The 26,710-nt window shown below is 39.7% G+C and overlaps 1 protein-coding gene across 6 annotated transcripts in view; it reads right to left on the bottom strand.

Moving 5' to 3' along the window:
• Positions 1-3,706: 3,706 nt before the first annotated feature.
• The window catches only part of Mpp7 (membrane palmitoylated protein 7), a 252,742-nt gene continuing 229,738 nt past the window's right edge, over positions 3,707-26,710 (bottom strand). For all 6 annotated transcript variants that reach the window (XM_038334123.1, XM_038334122.1, XM_038334125.1 and 3 more), the window contains 5 exons: positions 15,467-15,547; positions 10,429-10,522; positions 9,313-9,421; positions 7,256-7,399; positions 3,707-6,559 (listed from right to left, as the gene is read on the bottom strand). In XM_038334123.1, the coding sequence (XP_038190051.1) occupies positions 6,380-6,559; positions 7,256-7,399; positions 9,313-9,421; positions 10,429-10,522; positions 15,467-15,547 (608 nt within the window). In that variant the 3' untranslated portion in view covers positions 3,707-6,379. The remainder of the gene's footprint in view (positions 6,560-7,255; positions 7,400-9,312; positions 9,422-10,428; positions 10,523-15,466; positions 15,548-26,710) is intronic.

Genomic DNA, 26,710 nt, shown 5'->3' with positions numbered 1-26,710 from the left:
GCCAAAGCCAATATTGTCTCTATACCTGCTGAAGCATTTTATAAGCATTTCACTCCAACATGATCCTATTCCATAGATTCTGACAAGCCTCATTGTTATTTTTCTGGATTAAACTAAAATTTTATTTTATTTCTATAGTTAGTTTATCAACTTGATATAAACCTAGACATATCTGTGAAAAATCAAAACTAAGGAATTTCCTCCATCAAACTGCCCCTTGTACATGGCTATGTGCATTTTTTAAAATTAATTATTTATGTGGGAGGTCCCAGCCCACTATGGGCAGTGACCACTCTGGGCAAATAATTCTGTGTGGCCCAACGAAGCTACTTAAGGAGCCATGAAGAGCAAACCAGAATTAGTACTTTTCCATGGTGTCTGCCTCAGTTCTTACCCTCCCAGATTTCTGCTTGGGTTCCTGCCTTGACTTTTCTCAATGGTGAACTGTGATGTGGATGTGTAAGCTCAACAAACCCATTTTTCCCAAAGCTGTTTTTGCTCATGGTGTTTATCACAGCACAGACAGCAAATGTCTTTGGAGATTTCATCTTACCCCAGTTAGAATGGCTAGAAGAAAATAAATGCTGGAGAGGTGGTGGGGAAAGGGGACCCTCAAACTGGTGTAGCCAACCTGGAAAGCATTGCAAAGAATCCTCAAAAAGTTCAAAATAAACCTATTGTATTGTATGAACAGCTACACCATGCTTTGTCACATGCCTGAAGACTCAACATCATACTGCACAGGCACATGTTTAGCTGTGTTCTTGTTGTTCTATTTACAATAGCTAGGAAATGGAAACAACCTGAATGTTCTTCAGCTGATGAATAGATGGTGAAAACGGTAGTAGTAGTGTGTATACACCAAGGAGTACTGGTCACTGCCAAGAACAGTGAAATCATGAAAGCTGTAGATAGTTGGATGGAACTAGAAAGTAGGTAGGACACTGAGTGAGGTCACCCAGATCTAGAAAGTCAAACACTGAATTTTCTCTCTCATCTGAGGTTCCTAACTACACCCAGAGTTACAGCAGAAACCTGGAAACAAAATAAAGGGGATCATGGGGCTGGGGTAGGAAAGGGATCTGGAAAGACGAATAGGAGGATAGAGTTGATATGGAGATGGAAAATGGGGAAAATATGGGCCAGGCTTTAACTAGGGAGGTAGACTACAGAAGGAAAGGAGTGAGGAAGTATAAGTAACACTAAGGATGTTTGTTTGAGACTAGAGCAGTTGCTTTTTATCTTTCCTATTGCTGTGACCTTTTAATACAGTTCCTTATGTTTTGGTGACCCAACCAAAAAATTATTTTTATTTCTACTTTATAACTGTAATTTTATGATGTTTTAAATTATAACGTAAATCTCTGTGCTTTCCAATGGTCTTAGGCAACCCTTGTGAAAGGATTTGACTACTCAAAGGGATTGTGACCCACACATTGAGAACCATTGCCTTAGAGCATTGTATTACATGTGAATGCATGTATGTCCTAACTTAATTTAAATGCTAATCATCTTTATACTCACATCTTTATACTCTCATTTATAAAGTTTCTCTTTGAAGCAGGCAGAGAACATCACAAAAAACCAAACAAAATTCAGAAAATAGTAGACCATAGGGTGACCAGCCTCAATTGATACATTACACAATCCCTATACTTAAGGCAGAGGAAATATTTTGGAAGTAATGGGGAGGAGGTTATAAGAGCTAGAGAACCAGGAAAACTGCAGAGACTGTGCCTTCTAGAGATGACAGGGAAGGCATACCTAAGAAATTCCAACAGTATGGTCACCTAACAAGGCCAGAACAATGACACAACCAATTGACACACCAACATGTAAGGGGATATCATGGGGCCCCACCCTAGATGGAAGTCATTTAATGACTGGTGAGAGGGGGAAAACATCTTCTGCAGGGATAAGCATCCTAAGTGGGTATCTAATACCAACTTGTCAGTCCTAAAGCCATCTACACACAAGCAACACTAAATGGACTTGGCTGGCTGTATGTATGTATGTATGCATGTATTTTTGTGTGTATCTGTGTAAAACTATAATAATAATAAAGAGTAGGATAGGGATTTGAAAAGGTGTGAGGGCATATGAAAGAAATTCATAAAGAAGAGGAAGATGGGGGGTGTTATATTTAATAATTTTAATTCAAACTAAAGAAAGCCAACTTAAGTCAGGAATGATGGCATAGGCATAGTGGCATGGTAATATGCCTTTAAGCCCAACACTCTGGGTAGGAAGAATGGGTGGGGGTGTATTGACTTATACATTGTGTACTTGTGTTGAACTCAGATATTTCTCTTAGCTCCAATGCAAGGGAGCATGGAAACTGAAACATCAGTCATGCAAGTCTGTCATGATTAATTCGGATCAACTTTAACTTTGTTGTGTTATTTTATCTTACAATAGGAAAAGAAATGAAGGCACAAGGACCCCAGTTTCTCTACTATCAAGTATGAAATAGATAGCATCTCCCACAGCATATGGCAAATAACCCAGGCTTTCCATGATGAATACAGCTCAGTCAGGCAGTGATTATGCAGGTAAACAAGGTGGATGGTAACCAAAATAGTTCCTGCCTTCCAGGACTTTAAGAAGGGTGGGTGACAGAAAGGATACTGAATCAATCAGGAGGTATTTCTTCCAAATTGTTATTAAGTATATTATACCAGAGCCAGTGGCTTAAAAATGTGATTTCCATCCTACTAAGAATTACCTATTAATTACAATGTGTTACATGGTGAAATGCAATGGAGCTTCTCCAATAATAAAGATTATTGAAGAAATTACTTGCTGTGACTCATGAGTTTATTACTTGGGGTGATGAAGAACACTGTCCTATGATTAAACTATGATGGTAAGCACCACCATCAAACACAATTCACCATCACTGGGTGCTTCCATACCTCATTTATTTCTAAGTACTCCACATGAATTCTGTCATTTCATGACCAGAGCAAACCTATCAGATATTTGATAATATTTTCCACATCTTCCTGGCAAGAAATGATGATGAGATAGTCAATGTACCACCCACCAACATCTCAAAGCTGGTAATCATAAAAACTGGAAATCAAACAAGAACTTTAGATTCAGGGCTGGGGATTTAATGCAGTGGTAGTTATATGTATGACTAGCAGGTGAAATGCCCCAAGTTTGATTCAGCCCTACAGAAATTAATTGATCACTCACCTGATCAATCAATCTTTGTCTTAAATGTCAGACTCTTCAGTGCTATATCCTAAATCTTCCTGTGGAAGAAGGGCTGGGCTAACTGCAATGACTGAGGCAAGACCACTATCAATTAGGTGCTTCATAAGGTAGAAGACAGTTCTCCTATGCCCAGCTGACAAGGTCAGTGTCATGTAACTAAATCAAGAGGAGGATGTAGCATCCCGATTCCAAATGGGGAAGGTGAGGATGGGCATTTCCAACACACTGGTCTGGACCACACGTCCTATTCTCCTTCTGTACATCTTCAAACTGTTACATTTACAGACTAAGACCAGCGAGCTCCATCTCTCCAATAATCTTGATGAAAGCATTATTTGAAAAGAAATATAACATTAAATTTTAGGCATGGAAAGATCAAATGAATTACATCATAGTGAAGGAAGGAATTTGTTCCACCATGGAAAAAGCAACACAGGGTAGAGCAATTATATCGTACTCAAGTACTACACAACTTTCAAGCAGATATATTGCTTGAAGATATTTTATTAAGACTAAAAAACTTTCCATTACATTTATTAATAAATTCATCATGGGCCCAAAGGAAAATAAATAAAAATCTTCATCTTTAGGGACATTTTGACTCCATAGTTTTGTAATCTGAATTTACATGTTTGTTCATTTTAAATTACTACAGTTTAGGTACACCCAATGATTATATAGTACCAGGAATGCCAGCCTTATAGATGCCAAGTTTCCACATTACTCAGGGAAACCATGATTATTGTTTCAATTTTATCTCTTTACATTTAGACCACTCTAACTGGGAGGTGGACAAGGAGAACAGCATTACACGCAAAGTTCAATTTTAATTGTACAAACACTGAAACAGTTGTTTCTTCTCTAATAGTGGCTGCCATGCCATCCCAGGAACAGGCTGCTGAGAGCTCAGAGAGTTCTTCTTGGTGGTAGGAGTGCTGAGGACAGCGAGCAGAGAGAGGTTGCCTCTTACTACAGGGATCCACAGCCCTTTGTTGGCCTGGCTTATTACATTCAATCTCTTTGTAAGCATCGAAGCACAGGTAAGCCTACATGCCACCCGATTTCTTAAACTGCTTTTATTTTCATCATTTAAAAAAATGTTGTTTAGCTCTGATCTAAAATGTATAGACATTTATATTTTCATAACATTCCATCCATCACCTATACTACTTATAAGGATTCAAAATTTCCACCACACTATGCAAGTTCTACCCTAAGATGAAAAATGGAGACAACAATCCCAAAAAGAAAGAAAAAAATCAACAAAGATATCTTGGAGTAAGGAAACTGGGCTACCTATAGTATCCACAAAAATGGAGACAACAATCCCAAAAAGAAAGAAAAAAATCAACAAAGATATCTTGGAGTAAGGAAACTGGGCTACCTATAGTATCCACAGAATGCCCTATGCTGGTATACATTCCTCATCATTCTTGGTACAGAAACTTGCTTTATGAGAAGTGTAGGCATTCCCCAATATTCCACACAAACCAATTCTTTAAGACTTGTGCTTCTAGGCAGGCCACACAGGTCACTGACTTCAGAACAGGAATCTGCTAGCCATCCTATCTGTATTTAAACTGCATGGCTTATGGCTTAATTAATAAACACAGAACTTTCATAGACTATGTTCATTAGTCCAATGATCTGGCTGTAGGACTGAATGTAACTTCTGTGTCTGCTTCTCACAGTAATTCGACATGTCATAAGGAAAGTTAGCAAGGACACTATCACATGACAGTGAATATGCAACATGTGGAATCTACCTGCAAAAAGGTCAAATATTTACATGGAATGTTGACCTTGCTTATAAAACTACTACTTTAAATTATATCTTTATATACAATTTATTTTATGAATAACCCTATTTGATAACTAAAAATATGCCTTTCAAATATCTCACAAATATATAAAATTTCCCTATATTTTATTTTTCTTTAAGCATGACATTTAAACTCTCTTCAAAGCAACAAAAATATTTTTGTATTAAAGTCATAAATGTGATGGTTTTTCTACTGGCTGAATCACAGTTCTCACAGGAATGGCAGGAGCTCTCTGAACTGTGGGACATTTGTAATATGATAAATTATTCACTTGCTGGAGACCTATAGCATCAAAGAAAAGGAGCAATGTCATCTAAACATTTAAAAAATCCATCTTCTTTCAGAATAGGTTGAGATGAAATCTGGCCAATGTTAATAATCATTTTGGTCAAAAGAAAGTTAACACAATATAAGGTTTCTAGAACACACCATAGCACAATTTAAACATGTAGTGATTGCACAGTACGGAAACATTATCACTTTTTCCTTAACTGTATGTACTCTAACATGTGTGTTATATGTTTAGAATACTTATCTAATTCTTATAATTTGCTGAGAACTTCCAAACAAAGAGAATAAAATATTTTGACTCCAGAAATGTCTTCTGAAAAGTAACAGGTTAAAACAGGAGTTGCTTTGTGATAATTGCTTGCCCTTAAATAATTATCCTTACTAAACCACAAGGAAGGGTTTTGGTCTACATCTATAATATTACTTAAATCTATTTCCAAACCTGTTACAGTGGCATGTACCCATACTTGGGAGGTTGAGGCAAAGGAGGGCTGAGTTCAAGGCCAGTGTACAGAGCATAGTAAGACCCTCAACTTAAAAAAAAAGAATCCACTTTACCCTTATAGAATATTTGCAGCCTCTATATGTACTCCAAAGGATTTCCTAAGCTATAATATGTGAGCTACTTCCTTAACAACAAAACACACACAAAGAACATACTCTCTGCACAGGAGCAGTAATAGGATGGGGTCTTATTTCCAGCTCAGTCAAACATGTGGAGCTGCCCAAGATGGCTAAGTCCATGCTGTCAACTGCAAGCATGCAAAGTGAAGGGCAGCAAGTATAGGTGGGGCATGAACTCTGATACACACTGCCTCTCACAACAGAGACAGAATTAAAGGCAATCAGGGAATTCAGAGTTTTACACTGTGCAGATTTTGACTTTTAGATTGTGCAGTCATATGATTCAAATTCAAACTGAAATTTTATGAAGACTTTACATCTATGACAGTGATCGATATTTAAGAAAATCCTACCAAAAACATGGTAGCTGACCTAATGATGCACTCTGTAAAAAACACAATTAAGGAAATTTTCTTGAGTTATGAATGTAACCAGCTCACGGGGACCCAATGGGTATCAGTCTCTAGTTTGTCAAATGTTGTTTTTAGCTCATTAAATGCCATAGTGAGATCATCATTAATTATAATTTTGTCAAAAAGATGGCCATATTGACTTTCCATTATTTGTGCTGATTTAATCATTTCTTGAAAGTCTTCTTCCTATAAAAACAAGTAGTAACAAATTAAGCAACAAGACAATTACATCATTTCACATCAATAGAAACATTTTACAATGACTTTACTGAATGCTGTGATTTTAGACTTTAAACCAAGCCAAAAACAAAATCACCTTCCCTATCACTATTTTTTCAGGCTTCCTGGGTCATTTGTAATGCACCATTACACGAGCATATCACGATTAGCATAAATATCAGGGCTGCTGTTAACTCAGCATGCGTGTGCAAGACCAAACTTTTGTTGTTGACGTATTTTCTTTGGTTCATTTGGTGGCATTGGGAGTAAACCCAGAGCTTTGTGTGTGCTAGTAAGTTCAGAAACAGTGGTTAATACTACTAATGTGGATATTGGTTGGAGACACAGAGTCTTACTGTAGAACACTTTTGTTTCAAATATTTCAGGGAGAAGGGAATGACTTCTAACTCTCAATTGTCCTGTTCCTGAATCTTGAGTGTTTCAGATAACAAGGGTGCATTACCATACCCAGTTCTACAAAGTAGAATATCAGTTCATAGAACCAAGAAGAATTCACAACACCATTGTTCAAAATACACAGAATAAAACATTATGATCTTATAGGAGTTCTAGATCATAACTTCATCTGTAACAATGTTCTTAAGTACTGCATGCAAGCATTTTGGTGTTGCTTATCCAATGGCTAGCCATCATAATACCCACTGTGAAGGGTTTTGCTGTTCCTTGGTCATCTCTGCTTGAAATAATCTTTGCATTTTTTCTTGTCTCTCTCAAACGTTCTATTGATGGAGGTTTTATAAATATCACATAGGGTTTGAACTCCAGTGTCCTTAAGTGCTTCACTGTCTGCAACAGAGAAAAGATTTTTTTTTCAAATTTCTTCATAATTTCATGCATTTTTGGATTTTTCTAAGGAGAAAATTTCTTGAAATTATTCTTTAATGACAGGTTATTATTCAATCAGTTCCTGAGAACTAAGGTGACAATATCGCTGAAAAGCAACTAGAGAAGGCAACTTACACTTTAAATGTTTTGAAATTAACTATCACTATTATGGAAGACAGAGACTAAAACCATTAGAACACTAGATCCTAGACCAAGCTTCTAAAAGATGCGATGAGTTTGGCAGTCTGTAAGCTGTCCATTTCTTTCACATTCTCTCTGCTAGAAGTTGGAGTCTGTGCAGTCTCTCTGCTCTCTGTGAGGTTGGGCAGCACCTCCTCTACCCCATCAAGTGTCTTGCTTTGTTTGGAGACAGGATTGTCTGGGACTGTATAGGATTGCATAGGGGCCTTCCTGGGAGTCCTAATACTCTTGCCTCAGTTTCTAGAGTGTTAGATTACAGGTATATACCAACATACCTTGGTTGTTTTTATCTCTTATATTTTATTCTTCTCTCATACAATGCATGAAAACCACAGTTTACCTACCCAGCACCTATCTGCACCCCCATCTTCCAGATCCACTTCTACTTCCCTTCCCTTCCGAAAGAAAGCAGGCCTTCAAGGGATATCTGCTGAGCATGGCATAACAAGATGTAAAAAGGCTAGGCACAAATCCTCATATCAAGGCTGGGCAAAAAAAACCCAATAGGAGGAAATGGGTCTCAAGAGCAGGTAATAGAGTTAGAGACCCCACTCCCACTAATTGGATTCCCACAGCAATATACAGTTACACAACCATAACATATATGCAGAGGACTTATCGCAGACCCATGCAGGCTCTGTGATTGCCACTTCAGTCTCTGAGCCCCTATGAGCCTGCTTAGCTGATTCTGTGGACTGGGTTCTCCTGGTGTCTTTGACCCCTCTGGCTCCTACAATTCTCTTCTGGATTTTAAGTGTTAACTCCTGCAGACTGAACTGATGAATTGTCAAGAGTGATAAATTGTCAGAACTGAGAGATATTATTGATATCTCCATAGTCTAAATAGTTCATATATCCCACTGTGAGGTTAAGTAGATGGCTTCTATGTGTTGAGGAGAGCGACATAGTGATGGTGAGGATGAGGAAAGGACTCAGTGAGTCTGGGAGTAGTTGAGAACATGCAGAAATGCCCCACTTCCTCCTAGTGCCTGGACAGAAGGCAGCTTCCAAGTTGATATTAAGGATTCTATAATTCTAGCTTCTTCATCCATAAGAGGTGCAGAAGTTCTATAATTAAGAGGCTAAGCATCCTAGAATACTACCACCATTAGAAGGAGAATTTTCAGCTCCAGGAAGACTAGGGTAATGCTGGATTTGGGTACCAATCAGAGGACAAAGAAGATCACAAAAGGAATTGAATGTTTTCACCCACTGGCCTTCTTTGTTCAAAGTACCCACAAGAGGCCCCCCCTGGGTGATACACAAGATCTCTCTGTGGCATCTCAGACAAGATATTACTGAACAGTGCCTCACAGCTATGCCAGGCTTTAAATGTCTGCATCGTGTACACAATCAGATTAGATCAAGAGAATGATGATCTAAGATGCCACTGTCAGATTGTAAACACTGAGAATGAGGCATAACACAAAGCATATTATGTATGCAACATTTTTTAAAGATCCCAAATAAACATGTAATAGCCAGCGAACTCGACTGAATAAAAACAAGACAGATAAACACTGACCTTGGGGCATCTTTCCCTCTAATTTTCTAATAACATTATGTGTTTATTTTTCTTAACCAACCTACATTTAAATGAGCAGACTTCATATGAAGCTCACTCTGACATGTGGCAGGAGACTGACAGGGAACTGCATGCTTTATTTACTTACATGAGGCTGGACATCCAGCAGACAAACTTTGTTCTTAGCTAGGACAGAGCGAACTGAGTCTATACTTGTGCCATAGTAGTTGTTTTTATATTCGCCATATTCAATGAACCTGCAGAAAATTAGACACTCATCAGGAAGGTTTGTGAATATGAAAAAAGCAGGTGGCAAGTTATACTTCATAGGCAAAAGGTATTTTTGCTGAACATGTAAAAATTTTTTGCTGTATTTAATAAACAGAACCAAGCATTTCAGCAAATGTCAACTTGAAAAAAATCTCCCACATTTTCAAATCAGTAACACTTGCTTGTATTACACTTAAGCCCAAAAATGTACTTTGGTTCAGTAGAGCGTTAAAGTTTTCCATCACCCCCTTTCAGAATTAATGCAAGGCAATAAAACAGCGAGTAAGCCAAACAATAGAAACTACTGGAATTTCACTGCACACTACAGAATAACAGAGCTGGGCACTGCAGCCACAGGAGCTGGGAGGTGGCTAATGGAACCAGGGCAGCGATTATGTGCTATAAAAACACAGTCATAGGGCCAAACTTGAAGAAAGCATTTTGATGTTTCAATAAAATCCCACAATACTGTATGAACATACACCCTACTTCTGACACCCTGAGTAGCCACACCTCGGCAATGGAAAACTGAGGGAGGGTGGGGTAAGAGTTAGCTGGAGGAGACGGTGTGTGCAGCATGGCAGCTCTACTCTGATGCTGGAAGTGCCAATGGGACTTAGGTGTGCATGAAGATTATGGCGCAAGCATATCACACAGCTGGCCATTAATTTTTAAAATAAAGTCCTGCCCAAGTTACGTGTTGCGATTCAATTACTGGACTGGAAAAAAAAGTCATAGAAATACCCTGGGAAGTTTTCCTCATGCTTCAAAATAATTCTTATGGATTTAGCTGCACAGAAATGCTCCTAGGTACTAAAAAAAAATTAGATGTGAGCATCCATAATTACTAACTAAACTACCATTTTTCAAACAGTACTATAATAAGTGAAATGCATTTCAAATGGAAGGGAACCCTAGGCTATCTAAAACTGGATATGCGGGCAACAGCTTAAACATAGTGGCAATAGAAAAAATTCAACAAAATTTCACGTACTTGTTATTTTGTACATCTGTCTCAAACAAATGCTTAGAAATAAAAATATATTCCACACCATCACTTTCTTGGCTTCGTCTTGCTCTAGTGGTATCTGTGATTTGATAGAAAAGGAGTTGAGAAAAGTCTACATCAGTTACCTTAAAGTATTTAAAAGAAATCAAGTACATTAAGTTAGTTTCCTACACAAGATTTAAAAACATATGGAAAAAAAGTGAATTAACTGGTAAAGTACAGTGGAGTATAAGTTCAGACTTTTCCACTGTCATTACAATGTTAAGACTGGAAGTCTAATTGCACCACGGGTCTGATCATTACTCATACCTTTGAAGAATCTTTAATATGAGTAAATACATAAAAATAGTCATAAGTGTAGAGTTTAACTCACACCCCAGGAAATCATCTTTCTTTTGCAAATGACTTGCTTATGTTGTATACTGATTTTTTTATTTTATTTTATTTTATTGTTTTGCTAAAGTAAACATAGTGTTCACTGGGTGGAAGGTAAACTTTCTTCATACAGTACATGGCATATACCTTCAGTATTCTGTTTCACCAACTGAATGAAATCAAATACCTCCATGTATTATTTACAACTGCTGCCAAGTCAGTAACAACAGCATCTCGCAACCTTTGACAATGTTGCTTACTTATTTTTGAGAAAAGTATAACAAAAGCAGAAAATATAGGCTAGTGAAAAAATAATGACAAAACACAATACTTTCCAATGTGGACACACATTAAACCCCACTGCAGCCTTACCCATCCTGCCCTTACAATCAAAAGTCCTGGATGCCTGTCACTTATCTGAGAACCTTGAAAATACATAAAACAGGAAGGATACAGAAGGCTTGCATGGGGAGCCATGGCATACTGGTAACAAGGCAGGGGCTAGATTACTGTTGGGAGCTAGGAAAACACATGTGGAACTTGAAACATGCTAGGTTTAAAAGAGTGAGGTAGGGAATGTCAAGGAAGAGAAAGAGGAGGGCCTGTATCTGGTCATGAGACAGCCAAGCTGAGTAGGTAAGAGAAAGGACAGGGCCTGGAGGAAGAAAGGCCAATGTTGGCAGGCTGTCTGTCTGTCTGACTCCCATGAAGCCCTGGGGATGTACACAAGACACTGATGATCTCTCAAATATTCATGCTTTGCGTGAAGCTAAATGCAACTTACCTAACTGGAGAAAGATGGCTTTTAATGAAGGGGGTTACCTTAGTTCAGAAAAGAGATTACTCCAGATTACCCCATGGATAAACAAAAAGTTCCAAATATTAGCCATGGCTCCTACTTCTTTACTGAAAAGTATCTCAAGTCTAATTGGAAGTCTTCAACTCAGTAACAAGCCCTCAAAATGCCTGTGAGAAGATTACAAAGGTGGCAAATGAGGCATTCTTTTGAGGGTTACATCTTCTAGTTTGAGCTCTATGAAAACATTGACCTGTTGCCTGCACAGGAAAGCTCAAAAAATAGACGAAGTGTGGGTAATGATGAAAGGTGTTCAAAGCCCAGACTAAGGATTTGGAATGCATAGATCCGAATGTAATGCCCATCTACCACAGAGCCTTTTGTTTGTTAAGTTTCAGCTGTTTGAGCCAAAGAATAATTGTAAGGCAATAGGGACAACTGGAGAAGGAAACCAACCAATCACTGAGCACTCTGACTCTGACCCGAAAGCCAGTGAAAAAAACACACCCTGGATCTGAGACCTGAGCCAGGGAAGGAAACATCTTTATCTCTGAACTCAGGACCAGCAAAAAAAAAAAAAAAAAAAAAATACCCTGACACTGAACCAGTGCCAAAAAAATCATACCTCATCAGAGCCAGTAAAAGAAATATGCCCTGGTCCCAAGATTAGAGTCGAAAGTCTAAAAAGAACCAGTGAAAGAAATACAGTTTGACCATGAAATCAGAGCCATTTCTGCCCCTTACCAACTAAACTAACCAATCTCTGAGCATGGAAAACAAAACAACCCCTCTTCTCCCTTGGAAAACTACTCCCCTAAGAAGCCCTATATAAGCCTCTCTGCCTGTTCACTTAGAGGCTACCCTTTATCCCTCCTTGCAGAGACAGTCACTCTCCTTCCCAAATAAATCTCAAGAGTATTGGGTAATGGTCTTCACTGGCTGGCACAGAGAACATGGTTGGGATGCCCCTTAGGGGACTAAGCTGAAAAACCTTGCTGAGACGCTCCCTGAGAGGGGCTGAGCAAGGTGGAGTAGAACAGAAGAACAGAGGAACCTTGCTGGGACACTCCCTAAGTGGGGGCTGAGCAGGAAAAGTAGCAACTTTTCTGCCAAAGAAGCGGATAGCTCTGCTAGGACCTTCCCTTAAGGGGACAGAGCAGAGCTCAACTGTAGCGGGCTCTCCATGAGAAGAGCAGCATTGCTGCATCCTGTGGGGAGACCATCCCCCATTGCACCCCAGCTCCTATTGAGCCTCTAGCCTCCAGAGCTGTCCTATTACAGCTCTAGCCCTCCAGAACATTCCTATTGTAGTTCTAAGTATAACCTGGTTTCCTGATAAGTCAGGCTATCTCTGCTTCATGGAAAAGATGCTGGATACTATGGGCCTGTAGGCTGAAGATGGATGCCCCAACAGTACAAATTTCTAGAGCTTTGGAAGTTGCTTACTTCTTGTTTACTTAGGTAATGTTATATCTTTCTCGAGTCTTTGATAGAGTTGAAGAATGGTTAGTTATAGTTATAGTTTTCCTTTGTTATAGTAAAAGATAAAATAGATCTAAATATTGTAATTGTAATTCTTGCTTGATAACTGTTTTGTTATATGTAATTTTGCTGTTAAAGTTAAAGCCTTCCTTTTTGTTTAAACAGAAAAAGGGGAAATGATGTAGGAGGATCTTCTATCTATCAGTTGCTTTCATTGGTTAATTAATAAAGAAACTGCCTTGGCCTTTTGCTATACCAGCCCTTAAGTGGGTGGAGTAGACAGAACAGAATTCTAGGAGAAAGAAAGCAGAGTCAGGCAGACGCCGTGAAGCTCTGGCCCAGTAGGTTAGAATCTTCTCAGTAAGCCACAGTCATGTGGTGATACACAGATTTATTAGAAATGGATTAATCAAGATGTGAGAATTAGCCAATAAGAGGCTGGAACTAATGGGCAAGGCAGTGTTTAAATGAATACAATTTGTGTGTTATTATTTCGGGTAAAGCTAGCCAGGCGACATGGAACAAAGGGCCCAAGCTCCTCTTGGGCGACAGAACGCAGCCCGCCATTCCTTTTACACTTATCCTCAAAGGAAACTAGGTTTTACTATTTACTGGGATACAGTAGTTTGAAGGGATAGTGCTACATAGGAGAGAATGAGTAATGTCATGTTTTGAGAATGATGCGTCCCCATAAGCCCATGTTCTGCTGTTCCACAGCTGGTAGGTTCATTTTTGGAAGCTCTGGAGTCTTCAGGGGATGAGGCCTGACCAGTCGAAGTAGATTATTAGGAATAGGCCTTTGAAGGTATAGGCTAGCCTACAGTTCTAGCTTTGCTCTATGCTTTCTGGTTCTCTACTAAGTACATGGTCTCAGCCACATGTGACCACTGCCTTCCCCACCAGGATGGAATCAATTCCTTTGCTCTCTGAGGCTGGTACTGTCAGGCACTGTGTTCACATTGAACAAAAGTAACTAACTTTAGAAGCGATATCATAAACCTTATTCCAAGTACAAATGAAGCATCCTCTCTACCCATTTCCTCTTCCCAGTGAGGCATCTTTCTACCCCTTTCCTCTTCCCAGTGAGGCATCTTTTTATCCCCTTCCTCCTCTAAGTGAAGCATTCTTTCTGCCCACTTCTTCCTCTCAGTGAAGCATTCTTTCTGCCCACTTCCTCCTCCCAGTGAAGCATCCTTCTACCCACTTCCTCCTCCTAATGAAGCATCCTTCCACCCACTTCCTCCTCCTAATGAAGCATCCTTCTACCCACTTTCTCCTCTATGACTGTTCTACTCTGCAGCGTGGAGGGTATGAAGGGGATGACATAGCAGGAAAGTGATAAATCTGGTTTGAACTTTCTAGGTTACTCCCACGCTTATGCACCTGATAAAGTTAACAATTGTGTGGTAAAATTTTCTAATTATCTGTACATTGGAATTTAACATCTGTAAGAGAATGGAATTTAAAAAAAAACCAACCTGCACATGTTTCTACATCTTGGTTGTTGAAAACCAGAAGTCTCCTTACTTACAGCTAGAAGTGATTACAAACAGTAATTTGGAAAAATGTAGTAACAAGAAGTAACTGGAGGTAGCTAAGCACTATAATTTTAAAATACAGTTGAACTCTTCCAAAATGAGAGAACATTGCTACGGGCAATACACAAATGATTTTCTTTAAATGCAGCACTAAAACCACTTAAAAAGCCAACTTTCCAATTTGGCCTTTCAGACAGCTTTCTAACATCAACATATTAAGTAGTCAAATGGCATTTATTCTGGAGATCAAAATGTTTCAAGTATCGTATTTCATATGAAAACCATTTTTATAAAAATAGATCTAATTTTGTATAACTAAAAGAAGCTTACCATGTTTGGTCAATTAAGCTATGGAAAGCCTATTTGAAATGCTACCTGCCAATTACTACACATGAAAGGTAATTAAGAAACATTGGTGTTATGAGAAGTCTCCCCACGTTTTTTGGTTTTGTCTTTTGTTTTATGGTTTTGTCTTTCTAATCATAAAACTGGTGAAAAACTTTGGTAAACACTAGAACTTTGGGGAACAGAACAGTGAGACTTTTATTTATAAGATAATTTGTAACTAAATGTTGGTGTCACCTATGCATTAAGTCACCATAAACATCTCAAGCAGCTAAATTGAAATAAAGAAATAACCCATCAATAATCTGTGGAATGTGGGGAACTCCCTTGAGTCTCTGGTGCCCCAGTTCCTTCTCTGAATGTGATGGTGCTGTGCAGGGCTGAGGAGGTCTAGAACACAGGCCTAGAGGAGAAATGTTGCGAACTGTAACCAGCACAATGCAAGCTCCCTAAGTCATTAAGAACCATTGTGTGCTAGAGGACTCACGGGGCACTGTCACACCATAGTGTTGTGTGTCACTCATTAACAGCTTCCGCTTCAGCTCGTTCAGCCCAACTCCGACAGGACCTGAAAAACAAAGCAGAGAAACTGAGAACAAGAGTCTAATCCTGCATTCCAAGATAATCTGTACATATGAAAAGAACTGGGTTCCTAGACTTATTTCAGAATAGTTTATATGCCTACCTGTTTTTCTAGACTACTTAAAACATACTCAAGAATAACTTAGCTGGAGGGTTAAAGGGGAGGAGAGAAGCTGGGAGGGGAGCAGAGAAAAATGTAGAGTTCAATAAAAATCAATAAAAGAGAATAACTTAGTATATCACCTAGTAATCCATTTACAACAGCCTAAAATACGTTCATCTACGAATTGTACTGTACAGTCCTGAGTGATAGTTTCATTTTAAAATGTTTTCTGATTTCAATAAAAGAAAATCATTGGTTTTGACCTAATTTTGGATACAAATTTAATCAAGCATTTTAAGTGTGCAATTATGCATTTTATATGTTCACAGAGCTCTGTCATGACATCTTACCATAAAGAATTTCAGATAGCCCTAAGCATCTGAAAGTTGCCACAGGCCTTACCCATTTAAACCAACTAAATGTACAGACATAGATGATGAGGAAGACAAATGGTATGTATCGTGAAGAAGAAAAATGGCAGATAGACCTTGCATTTAATGAGAATAACTAGTCAATGAAGATATTGGGGCTAAACAAAAACTACCAAAAGAGTGGTTGTGAACACTGGCCTGAAATCAAAAGTCATATTCTTTCCCCATCTTAAACCTCATATGTAGCGGCGGTCGGAGGAATTTGGAAATTGGAAATAACCGAAAATAGTCCTTTTAGAATAAATCAGTTTTAATAAAAGGAGAATAAGGGAACTTACAGAGCCAAGGGTCCAGCGAAGCAGAGGGTGACACGGGGGAAAAACAGGGCCTCCCTCCCGGACCCGGTTCTTTTTAAAGGTACCCTTCTCCCCTGGGGCAGCCACGCCCCTGAACGCAGGGACTGGGCCAGCTGCCCCAACACTCATACAACTTATGGTTAGGTCTATGGATGAACTGTAGATAGAAGTAGACAGAATACTGGCCCTGAAGCCAGCCTGTCCTGAGCTAGGTCCTCATTTGCTCCTATCCAAACTTCTCCTCTGATACTAGAGAAGGTGACCCTACCCCAGCAAGGTCAAGTGTGCCCCCAGTCTGCATCACAAAGCTCCCTTTCTTGGAAGAAAGGACAAAAACTGAGGACGCACAGGTGCCTGCCTTTGCATTCCTTTATCTCCCCTTTCTCCTTATCTTTGTGCAGAGATCCTAGGAAAAGAATAATGATGGGCTTGCAGGTACACAGAGCTGAGGCCAGCCAAGTGGGCACTGTGAGTGGAGGGGAGGGTGTGGGGACAGGTAAAGGGGCAGGACTGGGGACCGTACCTTCCAACCCCACTGGCACTTCTAGCCCCACCTTGTCCTAGTACACCTTCTACCTTTTCTACATGGTTGACAGGAGCCTGTTTTTCTGTAAACTTTCCTCTGTTCTCTAAGACTCCATGAAATTGCAATGACATGCTCGAGTGATGGTAACAGTTACTATAGCTTACTGGAACATATAGTTCCCCTCTCTAAATTAATATGCTCCCTTAGCAACAGCATAACAGAGAAAATAAGAATGTAATTTCTGATAATACGACTTGTGTTTCAGTATAAACACACTTGGCATGACCAGAAGGAAAACATGCAACAAAGTCAGATGTCTGCATCCACTTAGGAGGTCAGATTAAAGGGCTCAAGAACCACAGTGTACAAACAAGTACTGAAACAAGGCCCCTAGGTGCAAATAGAGTGGACACCAGAATTTGGATAAACATCATGACCAGGTTTACCTGAACATGAAGTGTTGTGGATCTGCTAGCGAGATGTTCTCCCTAAAGTTACATTAAAAGCTTGGATGGCCATTGATGTGATTGGATCGTAAGGACTGGGCTTGATCAATGGCTGAGTAGTGGAGTCCAAGTCAGAAGGCATACCTTGACCTTGGAGCCTTTCTCAGTTTCATTCTTTTTCTTGGTCACCATGAAATGAGTGACCTGCCCCCCAATGCCCTTCCACTCTGGTGCTTCTGCATGGCCCAGAGTCTCAAAGCAATGGCATCAGCTGGCCATGGATAGAACCACTATAACTGCAAACCTAAAGAAATCTTATTCTTTTTAAGTTGTTTGCTCAAATATTTTGCTATAGTGACAAAGGTGACTATCAGAAAGAGAAAGCAGAAGGAAACCTTAACTAACAAGATGACAACGTGCCAAGTGTATCAAAGTGAAAAAATACAAATGACTAGGCTTGAGAACATTAACCTGAGTGATGGAAGTGCAGCCAATGCCACAGAAGGTTGGCTTCTAGCCCTTCCCTAACTTTGGGTTATATACCAAGTTCACAGGTTTCCTACACTTTCCCACTTCAAAGGACCTACCACACTAACTACACACGCTTGCTTACTCGCCTTGATCCCCTAACAGACTGTGATGTCCGTGAATACAAAGACATCTCCGTCACTCACCTACTATTTCTACAGCTGCAAATTATATGCACTTAAATATCCATTTCGTATTAGTGTGAAGATGGAAGTCATAAAACAACCCCATACCAGTTCAGATCTGAATAATAAAAGGGTTATTTATTTAAGGGAAAACTTATAGATCACTGTCCTAGATAACAGTCCTCTGGGTAAACAGGAACAGAGTCTAGCAGCTGAAAGTGGGAGCCAGAAGCAAGAAAGAGAGGGAAAATGCTTTGCAACTGCTTTTACAGTATAAGAGACCACGCCCAAGTGGGCTGGTATCATAATGGCTATTGCCTGAAGGAGCAGAATGTGCTCCCACAGCATTACTGGAACAAGAGCCCTGGGTCTCACATGTGCTAGGCTGGTGTGCTACCAGTGTCTCACATCCCCAGGGCCTAGATCATTTGGTTAAATGTCATGCAATGTGTGTCTCATGGGAGTAAAGCGCTAGTGAACTACAGGCATGCAGGCTGAGGGCGCCTGGATGTAGTGGTCAGGTAATACATTCAGGACATATATTGAATGTAACTCTTAATCTTCAGCAAAAGTAGAGCAGAAGGTGATGAGAGCTGCTATGTGCAGTGAGTTTTAGGAAGGAATTCTAGTTCTCTGCTTTCTGCAAAGGGTCACAATACACTAAGGAAGAAAGGACCGAGATTCCCATGTGAATGTCCACATGGTAAAACCTGACACTAGGAAGAGAGCTCTCTATGGGGAGTGGCAAGCAGATAGACACTGATGGTGCTACTGAAACCACAAGAAGGCTATATATTTCATAAGGCACAAAAATATGAAGAATATATTCTTGAAAAAAGAAAAAGGAAAAGAGTGCTTCAATGGAATACCACTGTGTGTACTGCCCATTTATAGATAAGTAACTGGTTACTTATGCCCCCAAAGTATGCCAGATAGTAGAGCATAGAGAGCCCTGCTTCAGGAAGGAATATGGTGGGAAATTGGTTCTTTTCATATGTCTCAGTCCTTAGCTCTTCCTAGAACGAGAGACTCTTTGAAGAGAAGCTGAATGCTCCTTATTTCACACACTACCCAAATCACAAGCAAAGAAACTAAGAACAATTATTCCTCCTCCCCCACCATGAGCCTCTAAAACTAATGATTTATTTTAACTCAGGAGCAAAAACTAGTTGTCTGACTCAGTAGGGAATCCTATGCCAATCCTACGATGTCACTCTTAAGTTCTGGCCACACTTACTTCCAGTCCCATATGACAACTATAGACCTCACCCTCACAAACCAATTTCAGCTACCCAGTTATAAAGCCACACTCACTCCCACAAGGAATGACCAGAGAAAAGGATTTGATATGAATTTCATGAGTTTTAGATTATTCTAGATCATAATCTGCAAACATAGACACAGTCTCATAAAAAGTCCAAAGGACAGAATTTCAAATCACTCTTATTATGAAACTGCTTATCAGATGCACACAAGGCAACTTCCCTGTGGGGCTCCTGCTCATTTTGTACCCATTCTGGGGAAGAAAGCCAGTCTCTTATTGACTTTAAAAAAATTAGAAACAAAACCCCACATTCACACCTGTATCCTATAACCCCTGATCCCAGCGGGCACAATCACATCACTTTTACTTGGCTTCTTTATATTTAGAATGCAGGAGTATGAGCAAGTTAACTCATACATGTGCCTCTGCTGAGAGAATTCACTGTGCCCTTCAATACATGAACCTTTACCACACTTGGTGAAACACATTCATATTATTGTACAGTTTATGTTCAATGGTTTTTGTTAATGATAAAGTGGATCAAAGTTTATGCTGAAAATCTTCAGCTCATATGGCTTTGTTTTGATGGGGACTCTAGTAGTAGAGATGTGGCAGGCATCTGTTATGCAGGCCATTATTCAACACATCTCTAAAAGTGTCATCTTCATTTTACAGATGAGAAAGCTAAGACAATGAGAAGTCATGTCTGTTTTGAAAGGGTGCACTGGAATGTGGCTCCCAGGTTATTCCAAAGCTCCCGTGACTGACAAGTCTACATTTCCCCACACTGCCTACACTCTCTCCAAAACAATGTAGATGAAACATGAAGTCAGGCTCTGTGCCATCTATGGTGATGGCGTCCAATGTCCTGGACTTGTTCACTCGTTCCCAGTGCCCACACTTTCAGTGGTGATTGTCTATGCTTGTGGCTAAGAAAACTGGTATCAATATAATCAGCTGATCTCTCAACACACATTCTGAAGATACTCCGACACACTCTAGGAAGGCTGTACCAAACCTGGACAGCTTAGATGCATCTGTTATGGTACTTTTCATTTACGATTCTGGAAACTCAAACACAATGATGATGCACAAGCGAAAGTCCCAGAGCTCACTGAATTGATTTTAGTTTGGAATCGAGATGGCAAACTAAGGTTGATGAGCTTTCTCATCTAAAAAAGAAAGAGTGCTCATGGTCAAGCCAGGAATGCCATTCTGCAGCTGATAAATAATAGAAACAGTCTCTCCTGGAGGGAGGTTCACAGAACTTGGGATGTCTGTCCTGAAACTGAGAAGCCTCAGGAAGGCAAGAAAGCTGTACAATTCACAGGCCCCTCATCGGGATCTCATGAGCAGTACATTAATTGTACTCCATGGGGAGGAGAATCTTGGGTGGGCCTGAGATGTGTAGGCAGCTGGGAATGTAGTTTTCTTAAGTCATCCTCGATGCTGGGGTGGGCCTGCTGACCCAGAATCACCCATGCCCTTGTAAGGAACCCCAACAAATCCATTGATTTCCCGTGATAACTTGTAGGGAGCTGTTTCTTTGGTGTGTTGTCAGTGTCCTACTTGGGGCGAACAGATGTTTGGCCCTGTCATCCCAGGAAAACTTACAGAACAAATGTAAATTAATGATATGCTTCATTGTACAAACATTTCATAGGGCTTAGGATAGAAATCAATAGTGGAACACTAGCCTAGTATGCTCAATACTACAAATTTAATCCCCATATAATAATCAAACCAACAAGTCAGAGAAATGGCTCAGCATTTAAGAGCATTGGATGTTCTTTCAGAGTGCCTCGGTTTGAGTCTCAGCACCCAACAAGTCAGAGAAATGGCTCAGCATTTAAGAGCATTGGATGTTCTTTCAGAGTGCCTCGGTTTGAGTAGCTCACAACTATCTGTAGCTCTAGGACCCTCTTCCAGCCTCTGAGGGCACTGCATACAGGTAGATATGCAGACAAAACACTCATACACATAAAAATAAATCTATCTAGCCAAAATTTAAAATATGCATTTTGTAAAAACTTACAAAATCAGGGAAGAAAAAATGTACTATGTACATCAGATCATGAAAAATTTTTTGAAAAGCGATAATTAAATAAAATTTCAGCTTAGGTATTCTACCTTAATGAAAATAGGCAAAAATGTCAGTTTCTTTTAAAAATCTAATTTTAAAATTTAATTTAAAAATTTAATTTGGCTAATTTTAGCCAAAGAAATACAGCCATATGCAGTATCAATAAAATGATAGACACACTCCTCCCCTACTTTTATTTGTTTGCTTGCCTTACAAGACAGGGTCTTATTGTGTAGCCCAGGCTTTATTTGAGCTCAGTACTAACCTAGGGCCCCTGAAGCTAAGACTATTGAAGATGCATGTATTAGAATGTCCCATGAATGTGACACCCCTTCTCTAATGCCCCTCAAGACTGCTTACATCATGCCTCACCACCCTTTGTTCAGGTTTTCAACTTTTTATTTCACAAACATGCGTAAGATCTTTTCATTTCTGGTTCATTTTGTTTTGAGGCTGTCACTGTGTAACCTGAACTGGACTCAAACTTGTGATCTGGTTGCTTGTGCTTCCAGAGTTCTGGGCACACAGGCATGTGGCATCACACCTGGTTCATATGCTTATCACCTGTAATAGATGCTATTTTGTATCAGAATGTTAGCAGAGTACACATTCAAAATTAACTCATGATTGACATGGTTTTCACTCTTTAACAGGGGTCTTAAGAAAGAATATTGTGAATCAAAAACATTCACATCCAACAAAAAATACTAAAGGAATAGCGAAAGTATCAAGTATCATGATGCCAGAGCCTTAAATGGAGCTGTGAAAATAGAGTAAGTTCTGCAAAAGTGCATCCCATTGGTAGTATGTTCTCATACGGCACCTAACTGCAAGGCTACACTTTCATCTCTCACTGGACAATGGAGTTCCAACTATCTACTTATTTATGTGGCAGTGCTATTTCAGAATCAATATTTATGATAAGGATGATGAACTCTTATGGTGAAAATAGTTTTACTGAAATCAGTGAAATATGGTATACATATATTTACAGTCTAAGGAAGAATACAAGATAACTTTTATTTTTGCTATAGAATATTAGTATAGTGTTTCCTGTGTGTGTGTGTGTGTGTGTGTGTGTGTGTGTGTGTGTCAGAGAGAGAGAGAGAGAGAGAGAGAGAGAGAGAGAGAGAGAGAGAGAGAGAACCCAGTGTCTTTTTCAATCACTTCCCACTTTATTTTCCGGGGCAGGGTTTCTCACTGAACCCAGAACTTCCGATTTTGCTAGTCAGCTGCCCCACAGATCCCATCTCTGCCTCAAGTGCTAGTTTATGAGGGCCACCAAGTCCACTCAGATTTTAGTGGGTGCTGGTGATCCAAACTTCAGTTCTCAAGCTTAGTAAGTGCTTTATCCATTGAGCAACCCCTAGCCCATGTGTACAGTGTTTCTTAAGACTGATGAATATCAAATTCAATTTAATAATTTAAATATAGGCAGTACCTTACAGATGAAAGACTTATATTAATAATCTATTAGCAAATCAAGTAAACATGGAAAGGTAAGTCAACAGGGACAGACAAACTATACATGTAATCACTGCAGTAACACAATAGTGACAAAATCCTTCTTGTTTATCCATACTTCTTTTTAATATTTGGATTTATGCCCAATATTAAGTGGAATATTGGAAGGACATGTGTGGGTCTGACCAAGTATTATTTATGTTTTCTCCTGCTCTTTGTACATCTTGGCACAAGTCAGAAATGGTCTATTACACAGAGAGTTACTGACATGGATATGGCTTCTATTATGTATTCAACCCCAGAGTACTTACACTGCTTCGCACAAGAAATTCTTTTGCATTTCCCTACAGACATTTTTATCGTACTTGGCCAGACTTGTTACTCTTTATTATCCAGAGGAAAATACCAGAATTATTGGAGTCTGCCATAGGGACCCAATCTGCACTGTTACCTGAAAAAAATGCTTATTCCTTTGATTTACTGCCAAGATAAATTCAACCAACCCCCTAGGTATCTCTCAGATCAGACACACGCTATAAAGTGTCTACTTATCATATTGTAACAATGCTCTTTTATTGCTCTAGGCATAAAACAAAAACAGTCATGCTATTACATTTGATCAGTGTCCACGGGGTGATCATGTTAGTGGGTGGCTGGGGTTCTGTGTTCGAGAATGACAAATCAAACTCTACAAAAGTTGAGCCACATTCACAATGAATCAAATCAGAGCTCTTTTTTTCCTGTCACTTTCATGAAAGAGAAGTGTTCTTAATGAGGCAACAATCCATAAAACAAATGGCAAAACAGGAGAGGAAAATGGAGAAGAAGAAAAACTGTGCTAACAGACGTCAGTTAGAGCAGATGTGTGGACACACTTAAGTTTTTGTCCCCCTTCCATGCCAGCTGTGAGAAGAAAACAATGTAGCTGAAAAGTCAAAATCCAACCACAGTCATTTTCCTTAGCGAAGCAAAGAGCACGGGCAGTGGTGACTTCCTTCCCTCCTAACCCTTTTGAAGGTAACCTTAGTCAAAATACATTCTGTTCTAGTCCCAACCTCAAAATTTCCCTTAAGCAGCACTGACGTCACCTCCCTATGTAGCACTCACCACCTCCAGTGGTGACACAAATGACCATATCCATTGGCATCGGCATTTTGTTACCATGAATAGATTTTTGGTTCATCTTCGCCCATTGGGATATAGATGGCTGGAGGACAAAGGCTCCTGTTATAACCTAGAGACGCTGATGCTCAGACGGTGCCTGCTTACTAAAAACCAGTCCAATGAAAAGAACTGTATCTTATGCCAGAAATGAATCCCACGTATAAATATTTAAGCTAGACTATAAGCATAAAAAGCCTATAAAGAACATATCTGTCTTCTCTGCATAGGATTATAATTTTAAGCCCACCACACATTCATAAATTTGATTGTGACTTTCAGTTTTAGAGTAGCTATATGCACTCCTCCAGAGCAGACCCTACAAGGTTTCAACCACAGTTCAACAAAAGCAGCGGGAATTCTAGCATTCACAGTGCTAGAATTCTACTCCTTCTACTCTGCTTTATATAGCTGTGCCACTGCCATTGTTCTGTGGGAAATGACGACAGTCTTACAAATGTCCATTTAGTCAAAGCACCTTTCGATAGCACTCTTCATGCAGCATGTATGATTCAGCCAAAAGCAGGACCAAACAGTACTTACTGCTCACATTGTAAATGTGAAATATACAGCGATTTATTACTGTTTTCCTACCTATGCTGAATAACCAGACAGAAGTCACAAAATGTCTGAATATTCACAAGATGATTTTTTGCCCTCATTTTGGCTTAAGCCACAAAAAGGGTTTTTGAGGCTTTTTAGCACCACAGCTTTGCTCTTCCCACAAGCCCACATACATCATTTGATCTTATCGCTTTACTTTTGAAAAACATCAGGTTTTACTAAAGATGAAATATGATACCTAGGATAGGACAATGTGCTAAATGATCCAGCGCTTGGTCTAACACTTTTTAAGAAATATTTTTAAACATAGAAAAGAATCTAACCTCAGTGATGACTGAAGTATAAAGAACTAAAATGTGACCCAGGAATAATGTGTTTGCCCAAAGAAGTGAAAATCAAGTATTTCTGGTCAAGTCTCATAGGTCTCAGGTACTGTAGTTTTGAATGACACCATTCAAATAAACTTGGTTTATTCTGATGTCTTCAACACAGGGTCTAAGATTACTTACTACATCATAACACTAGTGAGATAAATTACTCTGCTTCTCCCAGTGATACTTCCCTAACACTCTCTAGGCTTAGGTCACGACTCTCCATGACTTGACAGCATGGGTTAGAGTAAAAGAAGCTGCAATCCTCTTGCTGCATCCTGCCACACATGTCAAAGAAGTCACAGACTTATGTCATCAGCATGCAATCATGAACGAAAACAGTTAACTCAGAACAATGTAGAATTTCCAAAGCATATATCAATTACCCAGTGCTTCTTTCAGATGGTCAGCTGCTAAATAATCTGCCTTAACAACAATTCAAACGCCGAGGCTCAAAATCAGCAGACAAGAACATTTCATGCTTATTTTAAATATATTTCAGATAATACATAAGAATAGCTTTTCACTCAGACCATAGTAGGAACAGGTCTTAGTCTTTGCTAGATGAGCAAAGCTCTTAACATCCCTGTGTCTCAGATGAGGAAACAGAGGCATTCTTGTTAGGAGTGCTTCCAGAGGCTCCTTTCTTTTCCTTTTCACTCTGTTGCTGAAATGAGCATTTCCATGCTACCAAATGTTCCTGCCATGGTGCCCTGTCTCTCACAGGCTGAAAGCCATACAATCACTTGAAATTAATTTATATTTCCAATGTAGCATATAGCAGAAAGTCATTTTATGTAGGGTTTTGGGGTGCCTGTGCTAGGACTATAATTTGTTACCTGGGGGCAGCTGTGAGGTTCCCCACTGTGGCCCTGTCTTGAATGGGAACCAAATGACCCTTTTATCTCTATTAGCTAACTATCTCAAATGTTTGGCTTCGTTGACATGACATCCTCTTGTTGGTTCACCCTCTCCAAAGGGAAGTTCAAGATGGCATACTCTGTTATGGAGTACTGTGTAATAGATGTACAAGTCTCATGTGTACAAGTTCTCCGTGCTTCCTATCCCTCTGAAGGAGAACAGGGGTTGGCTATTTCTTTTCCACAATCATCAACCATCTTCAAGATCTCTACACCTTGACTTTCTTCATTCTTCTCTGGCTTACCACACACTCAACTATCTACTCTCCCTCCGCCCTGCAGAGAGGGCTTCATGGTCAGTGCTTAGAGGAGAACAAAAATGGCAAAGTGTCTTCTTTTCCCCAGGGAAACACCAAAGCTACGACATGATAACTCCAAGATACCGTAAGGCTCACCTGGAAGGAAGGAAAAGCAGAAATGGCACTGCCATACTGCTCTTCCCATTTCATCACAGCGCATCACCTCAAGGCTGAGGAGGAGAGCTGATGGGCATGGAGGCATGTAGCTAAGATACAGACTAGAACAGAGGAGAGACAGCAGGGACAATGGGACCAGAAGACAGGGGCTCAGGGGTCTCAAGGAGCCTCTTTTCAGCACTGAAGGATTTAGCCATGACTTCTGGGTGCTGCGTGGACTGGAATCTGGAGTGTTACATGTATTTCTGAACAAAGCAAATAATTTCAGTATCTGCCAGGTTAGTGATCAATTCTAGTGCCATTTGGTGTGAGAAAACGATATCCCTTCCTCCAAATCACTCACCATCAGCCTCAGTTAACATGTTACAAACTCACAAAGGATCTCACCTTGCTAAGATTCCTCACTCTTCCACTTATGTTCATTCCCCAAACTGTCGTCCTCAGTTTACAA

This window comes from Arvicola amphibius, chromosome 6 (assembly GCF_903992535.2).
Source record: "Arvicola amphibius chromosome 6, mArvAmp1.2, whole genome shotgun sequence".
In the NCBI taxonomy this organism is placed as follows: Eukaryota; Metazoa; Chordata; class Mammalia; order Rodentia; family Cricetidae; genus Arvicola; species Arvicola amphibius.
This window is presented reverse-complemented; position numbering and strand designations above follow the sequence as displayed.